Genomic DNA, 19,622 nt, shown 5'->3' on the forward strand with positions numbered 1-19,622 from the left:
CTCAGGCTGGTCTCGAACTCCTGACCTTGAGCGATCCACCCGCCTCGGCCTCCCAGAGTGCTAGGATTACAGGCGTGAGCCACTGCGCCCGGCCTCAAATAATCATTTTTAAAATTTGTTTTAAAGTAATAAATGCAGGGAATATAAAAATCAAATATGTCAGTTCCTGGCCTTTTGTGGGCCTCAAGACTCAGATAATCTTTTAGTTATTTCTTCTGGCATTTACTGCTGTATTTCTAAGTATTATTCTGATATTACGATTTCTGAAATTTTTACATTTCAAACAGCAGATACTAGCTTTCTGTGGTGGCTGAGGAGTTAGCGCTCTTAAATGGAGCACCTGCTCCCCTCCCCTACCCAGCCCCAAGTGCCACTTGCCCTGCACCATTTTCCCAATGCCCAAGTTCATATGTGGATTCTAGGTTGCAAATAACAACTTGCAGAATTTTTAAGGCACCAAAGTGCCTGCACCATTTTACATTCCCATCAGCAATGCATAAAGGTTCCAGTTTTTCCACATCCTTGTCAACACTTGTTATTGTATGTCTTTTTACACCTATTTGAAAGGTGTAAAATTCAGTGGATTTTAGTATATTCACAACGTGCACCATCGCCGCAGTCTAATTTCCATTGCTTCAGGTCATTCATCATTGCACGGATCAAAGTTCACTGAGCTTGTAGGCACTCAGCAGAGATTCCTTCGGGCTGGTAAATGGGCTTTGCTTAGGGAATCTGTCTATTTGATGTAAAGAAAGGTTCATAATGATACCACAATTCCACTCCTGTGTATATACCCTAAAGGATTGAAAACAGGTATTCAAGCAAGAACTTACACATGAATGCTTGCTTATTTATTTATTTATTGAGACAGGGTCTCATTCTGTCACCTAGCCTAGAGTACAGTGGTACGGTCATAGCTCACTGCAACCTCAAACTCCTGGGCTCAAATGATCCCCTTGCCTCAGCCTCCCAAGTAGCTGGGACAATAGGTGCATGCCACCACACCCAGCTCTTTTTTCTGTTTTTTGTAGACAGGGTCTTACTATGTTGCGCAGGCTGCCCTTGTTGAACTCCTGGCCTCAAGTGATTCTCCCACCTCCACCTCCCTAGGATTACAGGCATGAGTCACCCCACCTGGCCTCACACAAATGCTTAAGGCAGCACTATTCACAATAGTCAAAAGGTAAAAACAAACCAAATGTTCATCAACTAAGAATGGATAAACAAAATGTGGTATATCCATACAATGGAATATAATTTGGCCACAAAAGGAATGAAGTATTGATATATGCTACAAGATGGATGTTACAGCATTGAAAACATTATGTTAAGTAAAAGAAGCCTAAATGCCCAGAAGAGGCAAATGACAGAAAGTAGACTAGTAATTGCTTAGGGGTGTGATAGCTAAGGGAGCCAGGGTTTCTTTTTGAGGTGATAAAAATATTCTAAAATTTTTTGGGGGGGATGTGGGGAATAGGGGAATGCCTGACTGCTCCCCCAATATTCTAAAATTGACTGTGGCAATGATTGCACGTATCTGTAAATACATTAAAAACCATTGAATTATATACTTAAAATGCATGCATTATATGGTATGTAAATTATATCTCAGTATAGCTGTTTAAAATAGAAAGGCTTGTAAGGGTCTTTAAAAGACTGTTCTAGAAGCCACTATAAAAGCCCTACCTATATTAATGGCTCTGCCTCCACCTACTGCTGCTCCATGCAAGGTCACATGAATGCACCTACTCTTGCAGTCTCTCTGCAGGTTTCTTCAGTAGAGCTTTCATTGCCATCACTCACCCTAGACTTTCCGAATCAAGGCCCTGGGGTGGCTTTCCCCCCATTCTTTTAGCTTGTTCAAATTACTGACATTTTTTACCTTTTATTTCTCTGCTAAAAGTCCTGCAGGTAAGTTGTTTTTTTCTGTCTTACAACCCTAGCTGCTCTTTCAGATTCTGTGTTTGGGCTATATTCCATAAATAATATAAGTCTTATAGCCACACGTCATTTAAATTAAAATTTAAATGTCTTGGTTCATTCACTCTTGTTGATTTTATAAACTTGACAGTGAATATGCTGTTGGCTAAGAGACTTCAGGAGCACTGGGTGAATACGGGGTGAGTGACTGTCCTGGCTTCCAGGCTGGCATCAAGTCAGAAGTGGTTCATTTCCTCGGGGCCTGAAATTCACATGAGTTAGCCCAGGTAGCCCAGCGTTATGGAAAACAGGAGGTTAGGGATAGCAGCTCTTGGTTAGATGACATGGAGAAGTGGTGATTTTGTGCATCGAGGAGAAAACTTAAAACAATTGGCAAACTTCTCTTCCTCAGCCTTCCTGTTGACATGACTTACCTCTGTCATAATCTCTTTTCCTTGGCACAGGCTTACGTTTACATGATTCTAGTTTTTTTTTCCCCTCTCCAAATAATATTAGTCAGGTTTCTTGTTTAGTTGTCACCTCTCTCTCTCGATATATTTGTCATCAGAGTGCCATTTTTGTGCCTTAAATATATACAGACCAAATGTCTGTCCCTCCCATCATTTCCTCCTTCCCTTTTCCTGAAGAACTCACAGCCTCTGATGATATCTTAGGGCTCTCCTGGAAACGCTTTTGACCACTTTAAATGCGTTGGTTCTGGTTTATTTTGTTGTTGGCTGCAGAGCGAAGTAGGTTGCCTTTCTCAGTTTTTAGGTGTTTTCCTGCAGCTCCGTTTGCCCCTTCACCTCTGGTAAGCTGAGGCTTCTCACAGTCCCCTTGTCCTTTGCCCAGCTCCCACGCTTTTTCCATACAGCCCACAGCTGGAACCACTTGCCATGTTGGTATAGTCTCTCTGGCCAGGAGGTTAAGGAAAACCAGGAAGTAGTTATTCAAGTCTACCTTTTAATCTTAATACCTATTCTAATATAATAATGTGTACTTAATATTTACAGAACACCCACACTTACTCCTGTTACTAGCAAATGTGCTGCAGATCATTGGATTAAAGGATGAATAATTAACAAATTGATGGAACTTCAGAAATACCCAGAGCTCTTTATTCATCTTACTAAAATAAATTGCTTTACAGGGCTTTGAATTCATAGCCAAGAACAATTTCAAGAATAATGCTGCATATAAGTTCTTAAAAAAGTCCTTTTGTATACTTTTATGTGGTAATTACTTAATTTTAGATATGTTAGAGGCAGATCTTCAAATGGTATTTCAAGGCAGATTTTTTTAATTTTAAAATTGAAATAGCTATATAATTTTCTAGTTACATGTATTAAAAACATTTGTATATGACAACTGCATTAATGTTACAGGCTATAGATCAATTTAAATTTTGTGACAAAGGAAAGTGACTACAGTAGATTAGGAATATAAGCTGTACAATAGCTGGGAAAATAAGTCCATGTTAACTGAAGGAAAACAATAAAAATAATGTGGAAGTAAATTATAAAATTCAGTCTGCCATGTGCTTATTTGAGTTGAAAAATGATATGAAAACCTATGTACCTTACAAATTCATCAGAAAGTTGTCTGGAGTTCTGTGATGTAAAATTGCTTGTAGATGAGAACACAATGAAGTGGTTCTGTTTTTTCTCCCTGAAAATGAAAATTATACTTTTTTCTATATTAAAAGTAATTATGAAAAAAATTCAGTAACAGAAAACCCCAAAAAAGAAAAGAAAATCACTCATTCCATAGACAATAAAATTTTATATTTCAGACCTTTTTTATAATTTTTATAAAATTAGAATTTTGTAAACATTTCTTCTTAACTTGCTTTTTCCTGCTTAACAATGTTTTGCAGATATCTCTCACACCAATATATATAGTTCTATATAATATTTAATTAATGGTTAAATAGTATTCTATTTTAGAATGTACTTTTAGTTTACTTGAGTAATCCATTTAGGTTTTTATTCAGTTTTAGTTATCGTTCTACATAGATCTGTGATAGATGTTCTCATACATTCTTTGCATACTTTGGTGTTTATTTTCTTAGGATAAATTTCTGGAAGTGACATTGTTGGGTCAAAGGGTACATGCATTTTTAGTTTGATTCTAGTCACCACATTGCCCACCAGAAAGGAATGATAAATTTTTTGTTACATTCAAGGTAGGCTTGGCTTGTGTCCAGTTTCTTGCTATAATGCATTGTTAATGAGACTTCAGAAAATATACAGAGCCACAGCAGTATTATGATGGAATTTATTATATACTAGAATTTCACATGTTAGAGAAGTTGTGTTAGGTCCATCAGTGAGGGAAATGTTTATATTTGCAACTTGGATTGTGCGATACTCATTTTCAAAAGCAGTACTTTCTTGCCAGCAGGTAAACTGTGATGCTGGGATTATGCATTGGTATTTTGCTCTTCAGGGAGCTTAATCACAGAGCATGATCCTTTCTTATCTTAGATGAGTGACCGAGGAGGTGGTGTACCTTTGAGGAAAATTGACAGACTCTTCAACTACATGTATTCAACTGCACCCCGGCCTCGTGTTGAGACGTCTCGCGCGGTGCCCCTGGTATGTGATGGAAAAATAGTGAAGGTATTTCTGTGAATTGCCCTCAACAGGCTCTGGCTGCCACATAAATTAGCTAAGCCACTGTGTAGGGTGATCCACAAGGGAGAAGGGAAGCTGTTAGAAACACACACTTTTCTCTAAATTTGAACAAGCTTTGGAATGCTTTTTTTTTTTAATTGAAATGGGCATAAGACAAAGATTATTATTTTGGAGTTCTTGTTGCCAAGTTTGATAGTCTTATAGCAGTGGTTTTCCTGGGGTGGTAAACCATATTTTGATATGCTATTTCTAATGGGAAGAATGAATTACTGGTTTACCAGTATTTGGTCAATACTAATTTAATCTTCGGTGTTGACTTTCTTCAGTATTTATAATTAGAAAGATCTCAAATTCTAGACTCAGAAATAGACTAAAGTTCTGATTTGTTTAATTACCAACCTGAAATAGACTCAAATTTTAATTGTTTTGAGGGTGTTTTTATTGATTTTAGTGTCACCTATTTTCAGGTTTAATAAGATTAACTTTTGAACTGAGTCCGTCTTTATCTTTATCCCCCAACCTCCCAAAATAGCACTTTGCCGAATTTTTGTCCTGTAATTCTGGAAGAACTCTATTCTTCCAGACTTTGAAACTTCTCTGGATTTCCACTAGACTTAAGCACGATGGAATATAGTATAAGATGAATCTATTTTAGACCCTTTCCTGGGAAGTTACTAGTAGGACTTTATTCTTTTTTCCCCCAGCAATTTAGATATCATTAGTTTATCATAAAAGAGAGACATGGAAATTATTTACATGATAGGAAAATTTCAGAACTTTAGTGGAATGAGCAGCTGCAGGTTGATGCCATTTCAATAGTGATTTATTTCAGTCTGCATACTTTCCAAGAATGTCACCATCCTTAAACAGGAAATAATCCTTGTTGTCTAGAACGAGTTTGATGCCTCCGTATTCTGGGAGAAGAACTTTATCTCTGACTTTCACACTCACTGTCTAAATCTCTCCATCCTTTCCTTTAGAGCCCGATCCAACAGCTACTACTGTTGCTTGCTATACTTTTCCTTGGGAATTTTCTAGAAGCATGATGTCTCCTTTGGTTACAGTTTCAGCTGCACGCCTTTCAAGCAATACTCAGTCAAAGAGTGGAAAAACTTTCTAAATACTTGTCCAGCCATGACTCCCACTGCCGCTGCAGCTCATACACTGCTCTCATGCTGCCGCTGCAAGGAGAGACCCCAAGACTTTATTCTAATACTTTTATCTGTTGCATAGCACAGATTCTGTGGCTGCAGCTGTGATACAGTTTGAAATGATTGCTTTAGTAATGTGCTTCTCCAACTGAGATATGTGGCTTCCGGGAACAGGCATTCATGTGCCAGGGGCAGGCAGACAATGTTAAATGATAAGCATCTTCTTAGAATTATAATTTTACTCTAAAAAGTAGGGAGAGAGAAGGGAGATGTTGCTTTTTGTAGTAAACAAATATCATAGAATTTTTGTGGAGAGTGACATAGTGAACTAGTCCAGACTCTGGAACTGTCTGGTTCCGTTCCCAACCCCACTACATCTTAGGTTTGGGAAAATTAGTGACCTTTCTATGCCACAGTGTCCCCAACTTGAAAAATGGAGTTTTTGTGAGGATTAAATAAGTTAATATATAGCAGTGCTTTTTATAGTGCCTGGCACATAATAAATACCATGTATTTCTTTTCTTAGGATGCAAAATTTATTGAATTTTTAAGAAAACAGGCTTGATGTGGAACAGGCTCCTGCATATATCTACGCAGCCTTAGCCAGGGTTCAGACTGTTACTAATATTAAGTTCTTGCAGAACCTCTTTCCTGCTGTCGTGACCACTTTGCAAGTGGACCCAATCAGCAAGTGCTGGGGTAGCTAGAGAGTGGCTGCCCGATATCCACAGCAGTGGCCTTCTGATCCACCTGAATACTGAGCGCTTCCTCCACGTAGATATCTTCTGGTGGGCATTGTCGTGGACAGGATATCCCCAAACTTTAAGCCCGTTCAGAGAGGAGCATCCACATGTGTCTCTTCCCGACTTCCTTCTCGTCAGTTCTCCAATTTTGTTCTTTCCAAGTCCCTGACCACCCAGCCAACTACCTGTTTGCCACTGCCCATCCTGGAGGGATTTTCTTTCACCACTGTCTTTCAGCCCCTGAGAGGAGTTGTAGTGAAAGGGCGGTCCACTTTGGGCTGGTGCTAGCATACCGCGTAGAACCATCAGTGGACTAGGCCCATGCTGTTTTTCTTATCTGTTACTTTATTTTTATTTTTTCCAAATTTCATATGTTGAAGTTCTCTGTTACTTAGTTGTAGGGGAAGCCCTGTGAGTCCACAGGTGTGGTCGGAGGAGAAACAGTGATAAACTAGGTCAGGTACCATGAGAGCTTGCGCTACCTGCTTGTACAGTTTTCTTGGGGCCATTTCTGGAACCAGTTAATGTATCAGTCAGAGTCAGAACAGGAAGGAGATAGCTCACTCGAATTATAATTCAAGGAAGGTTTATTTACAAAAAAATTAATTGCATAGGTGTAAGTAAGGATAGTGTAGGACCCAGTGCTGGCAGCAGCAGAACTGTCACCACCCTGGATCAAAGGGATGAACAGAGGGCGAAGTCAGCAGAATCCAGAAGGAGGGAAGGTTGCAAAGTAGCTGCTTACTCCCAAGGGACCCAGCCTGCCCCAGGAAGCCTCACAGGGAAGGAACCAGAGGAACAAATGCCCTGCCTCCCTCTGAACTGTTGCTGGGTTGTCCAGGACCTGCTGGAAGCAGAGGGCATGGGGATCCATTGAGATAATCCTTTTTCAGGTCAGCCCCCCAGGGCAGGGGGAAGTGTGGAAATTGGATAGTTGATTTGTAGGGGCAAACAGAAACTCTCATTAGAAAAGTCAAGTAATAATTGGTGGAGGAAGGTAAAGTTGGGAGTCTGGGTTTGTTAATAGCACTCTTGATTCCTGAGTCTACATAAAATCTTAACTAACATGCTGTATGGGATGTCATTGGACATATATCTGGGTGATAAAAACCATTTTTACATTTATCCAAATGTTTCGTATTAAAGAATTGGTAGGACTTATCCAGGGAAAGGAGGAGGCTATTCCGGATACTGGGAACAGGATGAACTGACACAGAAGTGATGTTTAAGGAGCTAAGTGCAGGGGATGTAGTTCTGCAGACTGGAAAGTGGGAGGCCAAGACCTGATCTTGTTAGGTCTAGAAAGCTCTTTTTAGAAGCTTGGATTTTTATCTCTAAGGCAATGAGGTGAGGGTGGTGGGAGTGGTGGTATGCTTTGAAGATTTTTAAGCAGGGATGTCACCTGTCAGTGAGATGTAAGAAAGTAGACCCGTTACAGATCTCTCCAGGTTCAGGACACAGACTGGAAATTTATGGTATGAAGTCATGAGATATATTTATTAGGCTGCAACGAGACTTTTTCTACTCTTGCCCCTGAAAGAGATAACATGTTTTATATGATATTGCCAAAAGCAGTATTGGCATATCATAGAGCAGGCCAGCGAGGAAAAGCAACCTGCTTTTTCTGGACCACCACAAGTCATTTTGTAGAGAGAATGAAGAGCTTTAAGTGACCAGATGGGAGTCAGCTGACATAGTACTCAACTAAGCATCCACTTAATCATTATCAATACTTACATATTAACAAATCTCTTAGATGCAGGCTCTGAGAGCCCTGGGATACTCAGTGGCATTTGTCTTAATTAGAAAAGTAGTTCCATATGTGGCTCTCTGAATAGAATTTTGTTTTTCTCATCAAACAGGCTGGTTTTGGTTATGGATTGCCCATATCACGTCTTTATGCGCAATACTTCCAAGGTGACCTAAAGCTATATTCCCTAGAGGGTTATGGGACAGATGCAGTTATCTACATTAAGGTAATAACTATAGTCTTCTTGATTTAATGATACGAAAAAAATGCCAGTATCTAACTGTAATGAAATTTAACTCTACCTCATGCTGTTTAAATACAAAAAAATTGTGGTTTTATACATGGGATTCCGTCATGTAGAGAGATGGTCCCCTTGACTGTGGGGATCATTCTGTCATGATTGGGACTATGATCGTTAATAGGAAAAAAATTGGGTTAAAGTAGAGAATCGTAAAGAATTATATATCATAAAATCGCATTTGTATTTATTCATTTTTTTTTTTAGAGACAGGGTCCCGCTCTGTTACCCAGGCTGGAGTACCGTGGCCTGCTCGTAGCTCACAGCAACTTCGAACTCTTGGGCTCAAGCGATCTTCCTGCTTCAGCCTCCCGAGTAGCTGGGACTACACGCATGCACCACCATGCCCAGCTAATTTTTTATTTTTTTTTTTTTAGAGCTGGGGTCTCGCTATGCAAATTTAATTTTAACATAAAACACCTGAATGGACATTGACCCACCAATCTTTTGATGTATTTATTGCTAAGGCCTTTTCCTTGTATATGTGTCTGCAAATTGGAGTGTCATATTGTCTTTCTTGCAGAAGCTATACTTAACAATGTATCATTTTAGTTTCTTTAAACAAAGAAACAAACAAATGCATAATCCTTTTGCAATCCTTTACAGATGTTTTCTGACTCTGATTTGTTAGCAATTTTTATGTGGCTTTCCTTTGTGAATCTTTCCAAAGCATTCATCTTAGTTTTCAAAGAAACTGTCCCTTTTTTTGTTCTTTGTTTATGTAATAATAAAATTTTATGATTATAATGACAGATGTAACTACATAAACAGATTCGGGAACAAGCACAGGTGACTCTTGGGAAGCCTATAGCTTACCTGGTGGGAGCAGAAACACTTAGCCCCCTGGCCTGAAATGTTCATTGTGTTTACAGAGGGATCAGTATATACTTACAGGGATGGCAGAAGCACTGGGCCCCATCAGTCCTCTTGGTTGGTTAAGGGGTGGGCTGTTGGTGCATAATTATTTAGTGACTCTAGTTTCTTCTTCTGGCCACTAGATGGCACCTGTTTTATAGGAAATGCTGAAAAATTTATATTGGAGAAGATGAATTTTTCTGAAAAGGTTAAATTCTTTCTAGATAATAGTTGTTTTTTGACCATGTCACTTGAGAGGAACTTAAAAAGGGCAATATCAGTGCAACATTTTTATCACCAAATGTAACATTTTGATCCAACCTGTGGATCAAGAAATTCTGGAATATTTAAAGAGAATATAATATATAGGTGAAAGGTTTTTAGTTTCATTTTAGAAAAAATAGAAGACAAGAAGTCTTAAAGAATTATTAAAATCTTCAACATCAAAGACTCTACTTAGCATTATCAGAATGAAATTTCTGGTTCACTGTATGGCCTGAGGTTGAAATTCTATTGAAAAATCCTAAATGTAGTTTATCTCAGGTTCCAGTGATTTGCAGGCAGCTGCAATAGAACAGTGGACTAATGGTAACGATATATTGGAAACACGAAATCACGTGTGATGTAGAAATCACATGTACTGTGACTGAAATTGGAGGCAGGAGGAGAAGACACAGGATCAAACCCAGGGTCAAGAATTGTTTATACAAAAGCCAAGGTGCCTTATATATTTATGTTTTGTATTTATTGATAATAATGCTAATTTCTAAAAGTACAGTGACTATGCTGAAATAAATAGTATTTCTTCTAATAATTGAAATAGATTTCATTGAAGGCATATACACATATTAAGGTATATATGTCAATTTTTTTATGCTTTTATATTTAATCAACTTTTTCAGTTAGCCAACTTCTGGTCTGGGTCATGCTTTGTGTAAAATTTCAATCCAGCAGCTTCCAGGATGGCTGGGAAATTACTGCATGGAGCAAACTCAATCGACATGCACATTAATCAGTGCCATAGATTTAGTAAATAGCACATTTCAAATATATACCTTGTTTAAAAGTGTATTTAGGTATTGTTATGATTAATAAGATATCAATATTGTTTCATTTACAGTAACCTTTTTGCCATCGTCTATTTTCTCAAATAATGAATTCTCTTAAAAATGACAGACATATAAGTCTTGCTTTTTTCCTTTCTTTTTTTTTTTCCCAGGCTCTGTCAACAGAATCAATAGAAAGACTCCCGGTGTATAACAAAGCCGCCTGGAAGCATTACAACACCAACCATGAGGCTGACGACTGGTGTGTCCCCAGCAGAGAACCAAAAGACATGACAACATTCCGCAGTGCCTAGACACACGTGGGACATCTGGGAAATCCAAATGTGGCTTTCGTATTAAATTTGGAAGGGATGATGTTCAGAACTACATTATACCAAATACTTCATGTGTCATTTTCACAATTAACTATGTGGGTAGACTAAATGGAAACTGAATTCCATTTGTGCCTGTTAAACCTCCCGAACTAAAAGATGAAATTGTACCTATTTTACACTTATATTTTCACAGTTAATTGAACATATTTTTAAACTATTGTAGCTTTGGTCAATAGTTTTGGTCAAAAGCTTTCCTCTTTATGGTAGACTTCAGAAGTGTGGAAGTCTTTGGATTTCTACAAAAAACTGTTTAGTTTTTTTAAGAAATACTTTTCACCTATGTCTGCTGGAAACGTTTTTCTAAATAATGCGGATTAGCTGGTTAGCTATCTTTTTGTTATTTGGAGGAATTCTGCCATCCTTTATGTGGCAGTGACAGCTGTAACAGGGTGGTCTTCGTGTGTACCAGAGCTTCATTTACCAGACTACCAAGAAAGCAGAAAACGGTTGCCCTGTAGCATAGAACCAGCCACCTCTACATGCATTGTCTTAGCTCTTAATTTATCATTCTAAAATTTTATTGTAAAGGAATGTGATCTATAGCTCCCTATGGATCTAAGCCAAGATCACAGGCAGTCTATTTTGAGTGTGTTTGTGATTAAGGCAAGGGGAAATTTTTATACTAAAGACAAGCAAACAAACTAGCAGCTACTAAAATAGAGAAAAAATTGGGGGCAAAGCAGTGAGTTCCAAAAACTGAACTTAATTGATTACTGAGATTACCTGGGGAACTTCTGAAAAAGTACTTTTTCTGGGTCCTACTCCAGACACACTGAATCAGAATCTCTAGGGACAGAGCCCAGGAATCTCAATTTTTAAAACACTTCCTAGGTGAGTCTAAAACCTAGCCTAGTTAGGGAACCACACTCTTTTAACGTGAATAGTCTGACATAACATTTGCTAGAGTAACAGCGATCTTTAGGTTTCAATGTCCACCTATTTAAAGGTCATATTTCTAGACTGTAGGAGAAACAAACTGAATCTCGGGCCTGGTGCAATTAGCAGAACGAAGTGACTACAGGCAGCCAAGGGGTCAGAATCATAAGTACACAAGTCTTGACAAAGAACATATGTCTCCTAAAAATATCCAGATCTTATTATCAGGGGCAAGTCAGCTTAGGTTTATCACAGCAATCCTTTGCATTCACATGATTTGTAGTTTCCAAATACTTGGACCTATTACAACTCTATTGGTCTTCAAAACAAAGCGATACAGAGTGGGTGGTATCATCCGTTTTTCACTGAGAATGTGGCTCAGAATTGGAGCCAGAGCCTAAGCTCTATCTGCGGATCACATCATCAGCTGGCACGTCTGGGAGACTATGAAGTTTAGAGACTATGTTTTTAGTCACACCTCAGGTGACAGGGAAATACATTGGAAATAAACTTTAAGTAAAAATGCAAATGTTTGAAGAACAGCTTCGCCACTTAAATGGGGGAGTTTTATTTCTCTGGAAAATACATTGAGTTGAAACACCTCATTCTTGAAAGGATTCTGTGAGATTAACAATGCCATATAAGTTTATAGATCGGAAGAGGTGTGAAGGGGCAGTTAGTGCAGTCTCTCATGTACAAGGTGAGGGTCCTGAGCCTCAGAGGACGTGTTGTCTGCTCAGGGCTTCTTGGCTAATGAGACCAAGTGTTGGAACAAAGATCTTACCTAACCTGCTGTTCCTTAATGATGGATTTTGTGAAAAACAATAGACTATGTTAATGGGTGATTTATATTAGTTCAGTGTGTGATAATTTTTTAGCTTTACATTATACTTGCAATGATGAAATATTTTAGGATCCTTTGAATCCAAATGTCCACTCTTTTCTAAGTGAGACATTTGTCCAACTAACATAAACTCGATGTTTTTACTTATGAAATATTCTTCCCCCCTGAAGAAAATTAAAGCTTTTCCCTCTTTATTTAAGAGCAAAGAAATGGTGTTTTAAAGGAAAAGTGAAATTATTTTCCTTTAGCTTTCTTTTTAAGGTGTAACAGCTTTGTAGTCTTATTGTGGTAATGGATGGAAAATTACATATAAAAGTATTCTGGGAGACCTTTCTCCTAGTTGGTTTTAAATCACGGTGCTATCTGAAAGGTTTTCAGATTTTACATGAGCTATTTTGTCCACCAGCATTAATGTGATGCAGTGTAATTGTGAAAATATATTGAAGGACATAAGTGGATACTAAGTGATTTTTATAACCTGGGCAGTTAATGAATGTGCCAATGTTTTTTAGGAAGGGACAGCAAAAATATTCTGCCCTATACTTAAAATACTGGCTGGATTTTGATGTCTTCATACTTAATAGTGATCACTTTCTTGCACTGTGAAGTTTTTACATGAAGATGTTGAAGTCTACCATGTTATTTTATAAAATGTTTTCTGTATGGCAATAAACTGAAAACATGGATCAATTCTTAACGTTGAAAATAAACTGAGTCAATTTAGGTTTTTACAAATATAATCGTGTCTTTTAAATAGAAGTTTCTTCTACCATCAAGGCTCAACCTTCTGTAAACATTCAAAAAATTGTAGCTAGGTGGCTGCCACTAAATTTCGCTATCTTCAATAGAGGAACCATTAGGAATTTAGATTTCCAATCTGTATATTCTAATGGAGAAAGCAAGAGGTAGAGTTTGTATGGTCTGAGTTATCCTAGATTTTCATTATCCAAACATACCATAGATGATTGACTTACCGCATAAATGAAGATCTTCTGTTGTGTGATTTTGAAAGGCTATAAATAAATTTGAAGTTTGAATAACTTTTCACAGTTAAGTAATTGTAAGAATGGTTTTAATTTAACCAGCATTACCCGTGGCCTACACCAGTTGAATGTCAGAGCTAAACTTCTCTAGTCAAAGGTATATTCCTATCTTATTTCTAATTGGTAGGCTATAGGCACTACAACTTTCCTTCATTGTTGAAGCCAGCAAGCCCCATAACAGAACTCTAAAGATAAAGAACTGGGCAAACGTTCGTTTTATGGTTCCACTGTGGTTCAGTGAATACTAGTCAGAGAGGAAGCCAAAAAATCAACCAATTTCAGTTTATGTCTTCAGTGGTGCCATAAGTATGAAGATTCAACAGATGGATGATCAGGGTTGAGTTAGGTGGTTTGCAAACATGGTTTTTGCTGGAGGAACTTTTCATCCTGTATTAACTTCTGGACCCAATAATTAATCTTACAGTCAAACCAATGCACTTAAAAAGTAAAAGAATTCGTGCTATGTGAGAGATTTTTTTGCATGTTAGAAAAGACTGCACCGCTAGTTTGCGGTGCAGTTCGCTTATTTCTGGCATTCACTAACTACTGTGCCTTCTGTTCTATTTACATGTTTGGAAAGAAGAGTTAAACATATCATGCCACCCCCTTTTTCTAGGGGCTTTACATTTCTTTAGCAATTACTAACCATAGATTTTTAAAAGCAGAAGACAAGATTGTCAGGTTTTGGTGCAAAACTCGAGTGTTTTTTGTTGACTTGGAAAAGCTGTTATTTATATTGAGAATAGTGATAGCTATCTTTAACTTCATTGGAGAATCTTGAGCAAAAATACACAGTTTTATCCCAGGAAGGTAAACTTCCATGTGAACGTTGTCTTCATTCAGGCGTTATTTTCTGAGACTGGAAGTTCAACTTTGTGCAGTTGTCACAGATAATATTGTCAGAAATTTTGTAGTTTTGATTGAAATGTTGCCATCTACATATGTAAGTTAAAAATGCTGAAAAAGTTCCCTTAGGAAACAGTTTATGGGGCCAGAAGATTTTTAAGTTTAGCTCATATAAAAAAAAGCTGCAATATTCTTGCCATGGTTTTGCACTTAGATGTCTCTCATTATGGGATGGAGAATGTAGCAGTTATAGTACTGTATGAAAATACTTACTATACAGTTACAGTACTATATGAAAATACAGTATGGTATGAAATTATTTGTCCAAAAATTTACTCCAAAAATGGAGCCTGTATGATTATATAACTATGAAACAGGATGGGAGAGAAAAATAATCATTTACTTCTCTGTATTGTACTATGAAAACTTCTGATTTAATACGAACTATTTCTTCTCATTTCTTCACTCCCAGTATCTCCCATATGCCCAGTATACAGTAGCCACTTATAATTATATGTTTGGTAAATGCACAAATAATAGTGAAATTTAATAATGTTTCTTGTGTCGGTTCTTAAAATGATAAAAATGAATCAGTACAACAAAGAGAACTATGGATAGTAACCAACACAAGAAAAAAAAAGCAAAACAATAAAATTCAGAAGAAAATGAGGAAACTTAGAGGGGTAGCAAAACAACATTGCTGAAGTTATAGGTTTATTTTAAAATCCAAAGAAGTAAATAAGCAAACAGAGTAGGTAAAGCCACAGCTATAGCAGTATACAGCTGAGACGTTCCTTATTGAGGCTTCGTAGGCTACTTCAGAAGGGACACTTCCAGACAAACCTTTAAGAAGGACTAATCAGGAAAGAAAAAGACCCAAATGAACAGTATTTAGGTAAAAACACAAAAAAGATATAACTACAAATAAAGATTAAAAATAATAAGAATACTGTTAATTTTGGAAGTGTAGAAGAAACTGATATATTTTTAGGAAAACAAGTATTAGCAAGATTCATCTAAGATTTTGACTATTTATTTACTTTTTTGAGACAGTCTCCTTATGTCACCCTGGGTAGAGTGCAGTGGCATCACCTTAGCTCACAGCAACCTCAAGCTCCTGGGTTCAAGTGATCCTCCTGCCTCAACCTCCCAAGTATCTGGGACCACAGGTGCATACCACCCTGCCCAGCTAATTTTTCTATTTTTTGTAGAGACAATGGTTTCACTCTTGCTCAGGTGTGGTCAGGCTGGTCTCCAACTCCTGGCCTCAAGTGATCCTCCCACCTCAGCCTCCCAGAGTGCTAGTATTACAGGTGTGAGCCACTGCACCCAACCCGATGGCTCATGTTCTGTGGTGCACAGTTGACTTTGAGTGTTGCTCTTGGGTCAGGCATGGCTTGTCAAGGACTTATTTAACCAGTGGGAAAGTAAGGTTAAACCTTTGTAAGCAATGCTTCTCAAACTTTATATACAAATCACACAAGGATCTTAAGAAAATGCAAATTCTGGTTCAGCAGGTGTGGAGTGGGGCCTGAGCAATGCTCTGCATTTCTATCAAGTTTCCTGATGATATTAATGCCATTGGTCCATGAACCACACTTTGAATAGCAAGAGTCTAAAGGTTGTGGGATAAACTGCTATCAGCAGCCCAAAGGCCAGCTGGGGAGATGAGTACCGTTGCAGTGCCAGTGGAGAGCCAGATAGATCTAGTAATTTGATTCTTTAGAGTACTAAGAAAGGATCAGAAAAATTCATTCCTCATATCCAGGGTACTTGGTGGGTGTACCCATGACCTTGAGATCCAAATCTCATTAGTTAACTCGTCTTTGTGAAATCTGAGTTGTGAAGGTCTTCCCCAGTGGAACGAGTAACTAATGGAAGTGCTGACAGTTGATTAATGCAAGGAGCTGATACTCATGCATGATGCTTATCTTTGTAGCCATTCCATGAGAGGATCGTGGAAGATGACAGCACACTTTGGTGGTTAATGAGAGCTTCACTAATCTTATTGTCTGCTTGAGGCAATAAACAAAGTCTTCTGGCAGTGGAAAGCATGGACCCAAGACGGAATGTTCTGGCGCTTTACAGCAGTGGGGGCTGGGGGGAGGTAGGACTTAGTACGGCCCTTTGCAGCAAGGTCCAAGTGATGATTTTCTCTGGGAACATTGATGTGGACCCAGTCTCATGGTTAGATCCGGCAGTTTACATAGAAGTCAATTGGTAAGACCTCTTATACCTGTGAATGGAAGACCTTGACACACTTTATTATTACTGTTTTACAATAATTGAGCAGATGACTGTAGTAACTTAGCATAACCTAATACATGAATGTCCTGTATGGGTGACTGCTGAGGGTGTAGTGAAGGAGAGTTCATTTATAATTTGGCTGGTAAAGTGGATGTCCCTGTCCCTATTAATGGGCAAGGATATTAACATCAATATCTAGAAAAATTCTGCTGAGATTTTTATTGTGATGCATTAAATCTCTAGACTAATTTGAGGAGACTTTATATCTTAACAATATTAAGCCTTTCAATTTATGAACATGGTTTATATCTCAATTTATTTAGGCTGCCTTTGATGTCTTTCATCAGTGTTTTGTTACAGTTTTCAGCTTACAGATCCTGCACATATTTTGTTAGATTTAAACCTAAATATTTTATTTTTGGAGCTATTATAAATGTTTTCTTAAAAACTTTTTGCTTTCTAATGTTCATTGCTAGTACACTTGACCCTTGAAATCCCCAGTATACCCCCTCAGAACAAATCATGGCCTCTAGAGGTTTAATGAGGACTAGAGATAGCTGAATGAGATGGTTCCACCTGTTTTCACTTGGTCCTTGAGTCACTGAGTAAATGGCAACATGTCCAATCCACCGTGATGCTGCCACGAACTTGACCATACCCTCCTGTCTAGCCCTCTCCATCTAGACTACCAGTAGTTTCACTTTGCTTGGGAGGGTCAACAGTACAATTTCACTGTCCCACTCCAAGGCTACTTTACTGTTTTGTGCCATGGTATGGTATGGCCAGACCACTTCTCTAGTTCTGCCTTTGAGATTATTTTGGAGCTTTATATTGGTTATGTGCTTATTGAAGTATCATCGAGGCATTGATATTTTTTTTTTTCCTTTTTTTTGAGACAGAGTCTCACTCTGTTGCCTGGGCTACAGTGCTATAGTGTCAACCTAGCTCATTGCAACCTCAAATTCCTGGGCTCAAGCGATCCTCCTGCCTCAGCCTCCCGAGTAGCTGGAACTACAGGCATGTGCCACTACGCCCAGCTAATTTTTCTATTTTTTGTAGAGACAGGGTCTTGCTCTTGCTCAGGCCGTTCTCAAACTCCTGACCTCAAGCAATCCTCCTGCCTCGACCTCCCAGAGTGCTAGAATTACAGACATGAGCCACCACACCAGCTAGATCTTTGATAACCTCTGTCACTCATCTTCCAAATGACAGCAGATGGCTTACCAAGCAAGTATAAGGTTCAAGGTCTCAGCCCTGCAGTTTCATATTGTAGGTGTGAGGCTTAACATTCCTGAGGCCCTCGAAGAAAAGATTCCCCTCTATAGACTCCTATCTTTAATAAGGAGGCACAAGGCTTGGTTGGCCCATTTAGTTACTGACACACCTATATTACTCTCCTTGGCATCTTACTCTAGCCCATCCATTTGGTTATGTCGGTCTTCTATCTATAAGTGAACAAGAGGCACAAGAGAGAGAGAACTTAATACCATAATGCCTCCTTCCAGTCTCCTCTGAACAGTCAAGGATACTGGAGGCCTCTAGGTAAGACACACATGGATTCAGGAGCCTCTGAGCTTAAAGATGTGCATATAGATGGGACTAGAATGTCCAGGTTTGGTCCATTCCATACATTTTGAGTCAGCAACTAAGCTCATTAAAGCTATGCCTAATGAGTTTCTTTCAGTTTTCATATTTATCCCTCATTAATGCTAATATTAATCGTTGGAAAATAAACTCACCTCCTTTGTTTCTCTCTGACCAACACAGGAGCAGGATCTGTGGAAAGATATTTTTACCTCTTGTTTGAAAAGGTAAGCATGTTGATATTCATTAACTACCTGCCCCTCTCACCGGAGAACCTGGTAGGTGCCATACACTTCTGCAGTCCAGGCCACTATTCTTCCCAAACTCTATGAGCCAGATTTCACACGTAATATGTGTGACCATAAAACTCTGTACTATTATAGCTATAAAACCATTTAATTTTGTGGATAACTCCAAGGGTGGTGTCACTGGGGCCCCTCTTGGTTAGAATATTTCTGTGACCAAATGGGTCAGTGGTTAATCATGCTTGACGAAAATATGATGCCTATAGGATGGATCCGGGCCAATTTAACAACAAATGACTACCCTACTTCTGGAGACCTAGGGAATATTGATTAGACCCCAAGCAGAAATTGGATGCTTTAGCAAAACCGAGCTTTTGCCTGCATCATCTGGAAGGTAAAATGTGCCAAGATTTCCCCTCTCTCTTACAACTTAATCAAACTCTCAGCATCCAAAGATGGCTAGGAGGATGTAATGAATGCTCATTATTTTTGTGGAAGCTCACAATCTTTTAAATGGCCTTTCTATACTTCGGTGAACATTCACATTATGAGTCTTGCTTCCTCAAGTTTCCTTTGGTGCTAGGGTGCGGACCGTAACCTCAGTTGGCAATGAGAAACATCTGCACTAAGAAACATGAAGAACAAGTTCTGTGAGGTTCCCCTGTGCTGGCATGAGCTTTGGCATGTACGTCTGGCTTTCAGAGGGTGTCATGGTTACAAGGTCAAGTTCCTGATACAGAAATGGCATTGATGCTGTTGTCGGTGGCTATAGTAAAGTCAAGTTCCTAGATTTCAGTGCTCAGTGGTGGCAGAGAGAATGGTCATAGTTTCTTTTTCCTCTCCTTTTTTGTTTTTAAACATTTTTCTTGTTGGAGTGAAATTCGTATGACCTAAAACTAACCATTTAAAAGTGTAATTCTGGCCAGGCGTGGTGGCTCACGCCTGTAATCCTAGCTCTCTGGGAGGCCGAGGAGGGTGGATTGTTTGAGCTCAGGAGTTCGAAACCAGCCTGAGCAAGAGCGAGACCCCGTCTCTACTAAAAATAGAAAGAAATTAATCAGACAACTAAAAATATATAGAAAAAATTAGCCAGGCATGGTGGCGCATGCCTGTAGTCCCAGCTACTCTGGAGGCTGAGGCAAG

The 19,622-nt window shown here is 38.7% G+C and overlaps 1 protein-coding gene and 1 pseudogene across 2 annotated transcripts in view; one reads left to right on the forward strand and one right to left on the reverse strand.

Moving 5' to 3' along the window:
- Positions 1-13,224, forward strand: part of PDK1 (pyruvate dehydrogenase kinase, isozyme 1) — a 26,805-nt gene extending 13,581 nt beyond the window's left edge. The window contains exons 9-11 of one of the 2 annotated variants that reach the window (XM_012650806.1): positions 4,407-4,517; positions 8,313-8,426; positions 10,573-13,224. In XM_012650806.1, coding sequence (XP_012506260.1) covers positions 4,407-4,517; positions 8,313-8,426; positions 10,573-10,713 — 366 coding nt within the window. In that variant the 3' untranslated portion in view covers positions 10,714-13,224. The remainder of the gene's footprint in view (positions 1-4,406; positions 4,518-8,312; positions 8,427-10,572) is intronic. The other variant, XM_012650807.1, reaches the window with a different exon arrangement.
- LOC105815500 lies at positions 5,385-5,692 on the reverse strand (annotated as a pseudogene).
- Positions 13,225-19,622: the final 6,398 nt, after the last annotated feature.

The sequence above is a fragment of the Propithecus coquereli genome, unplaced genomic scaffold (genome assembly GCF_000956105.1).
Source record: "Propithecus coquereli isolate 6110/MARCELLA unplaced genomic scaffold, Pcoq_1.0 Scaffold34, whole genome shotgun sequence".
Taxonomy (NCBI): domain Eukaryota; kingdom Metazoa; phylum Chordata; class Mammalia; order Primates; family Indriidae; genus Propithecus; species Propithecus coquereli.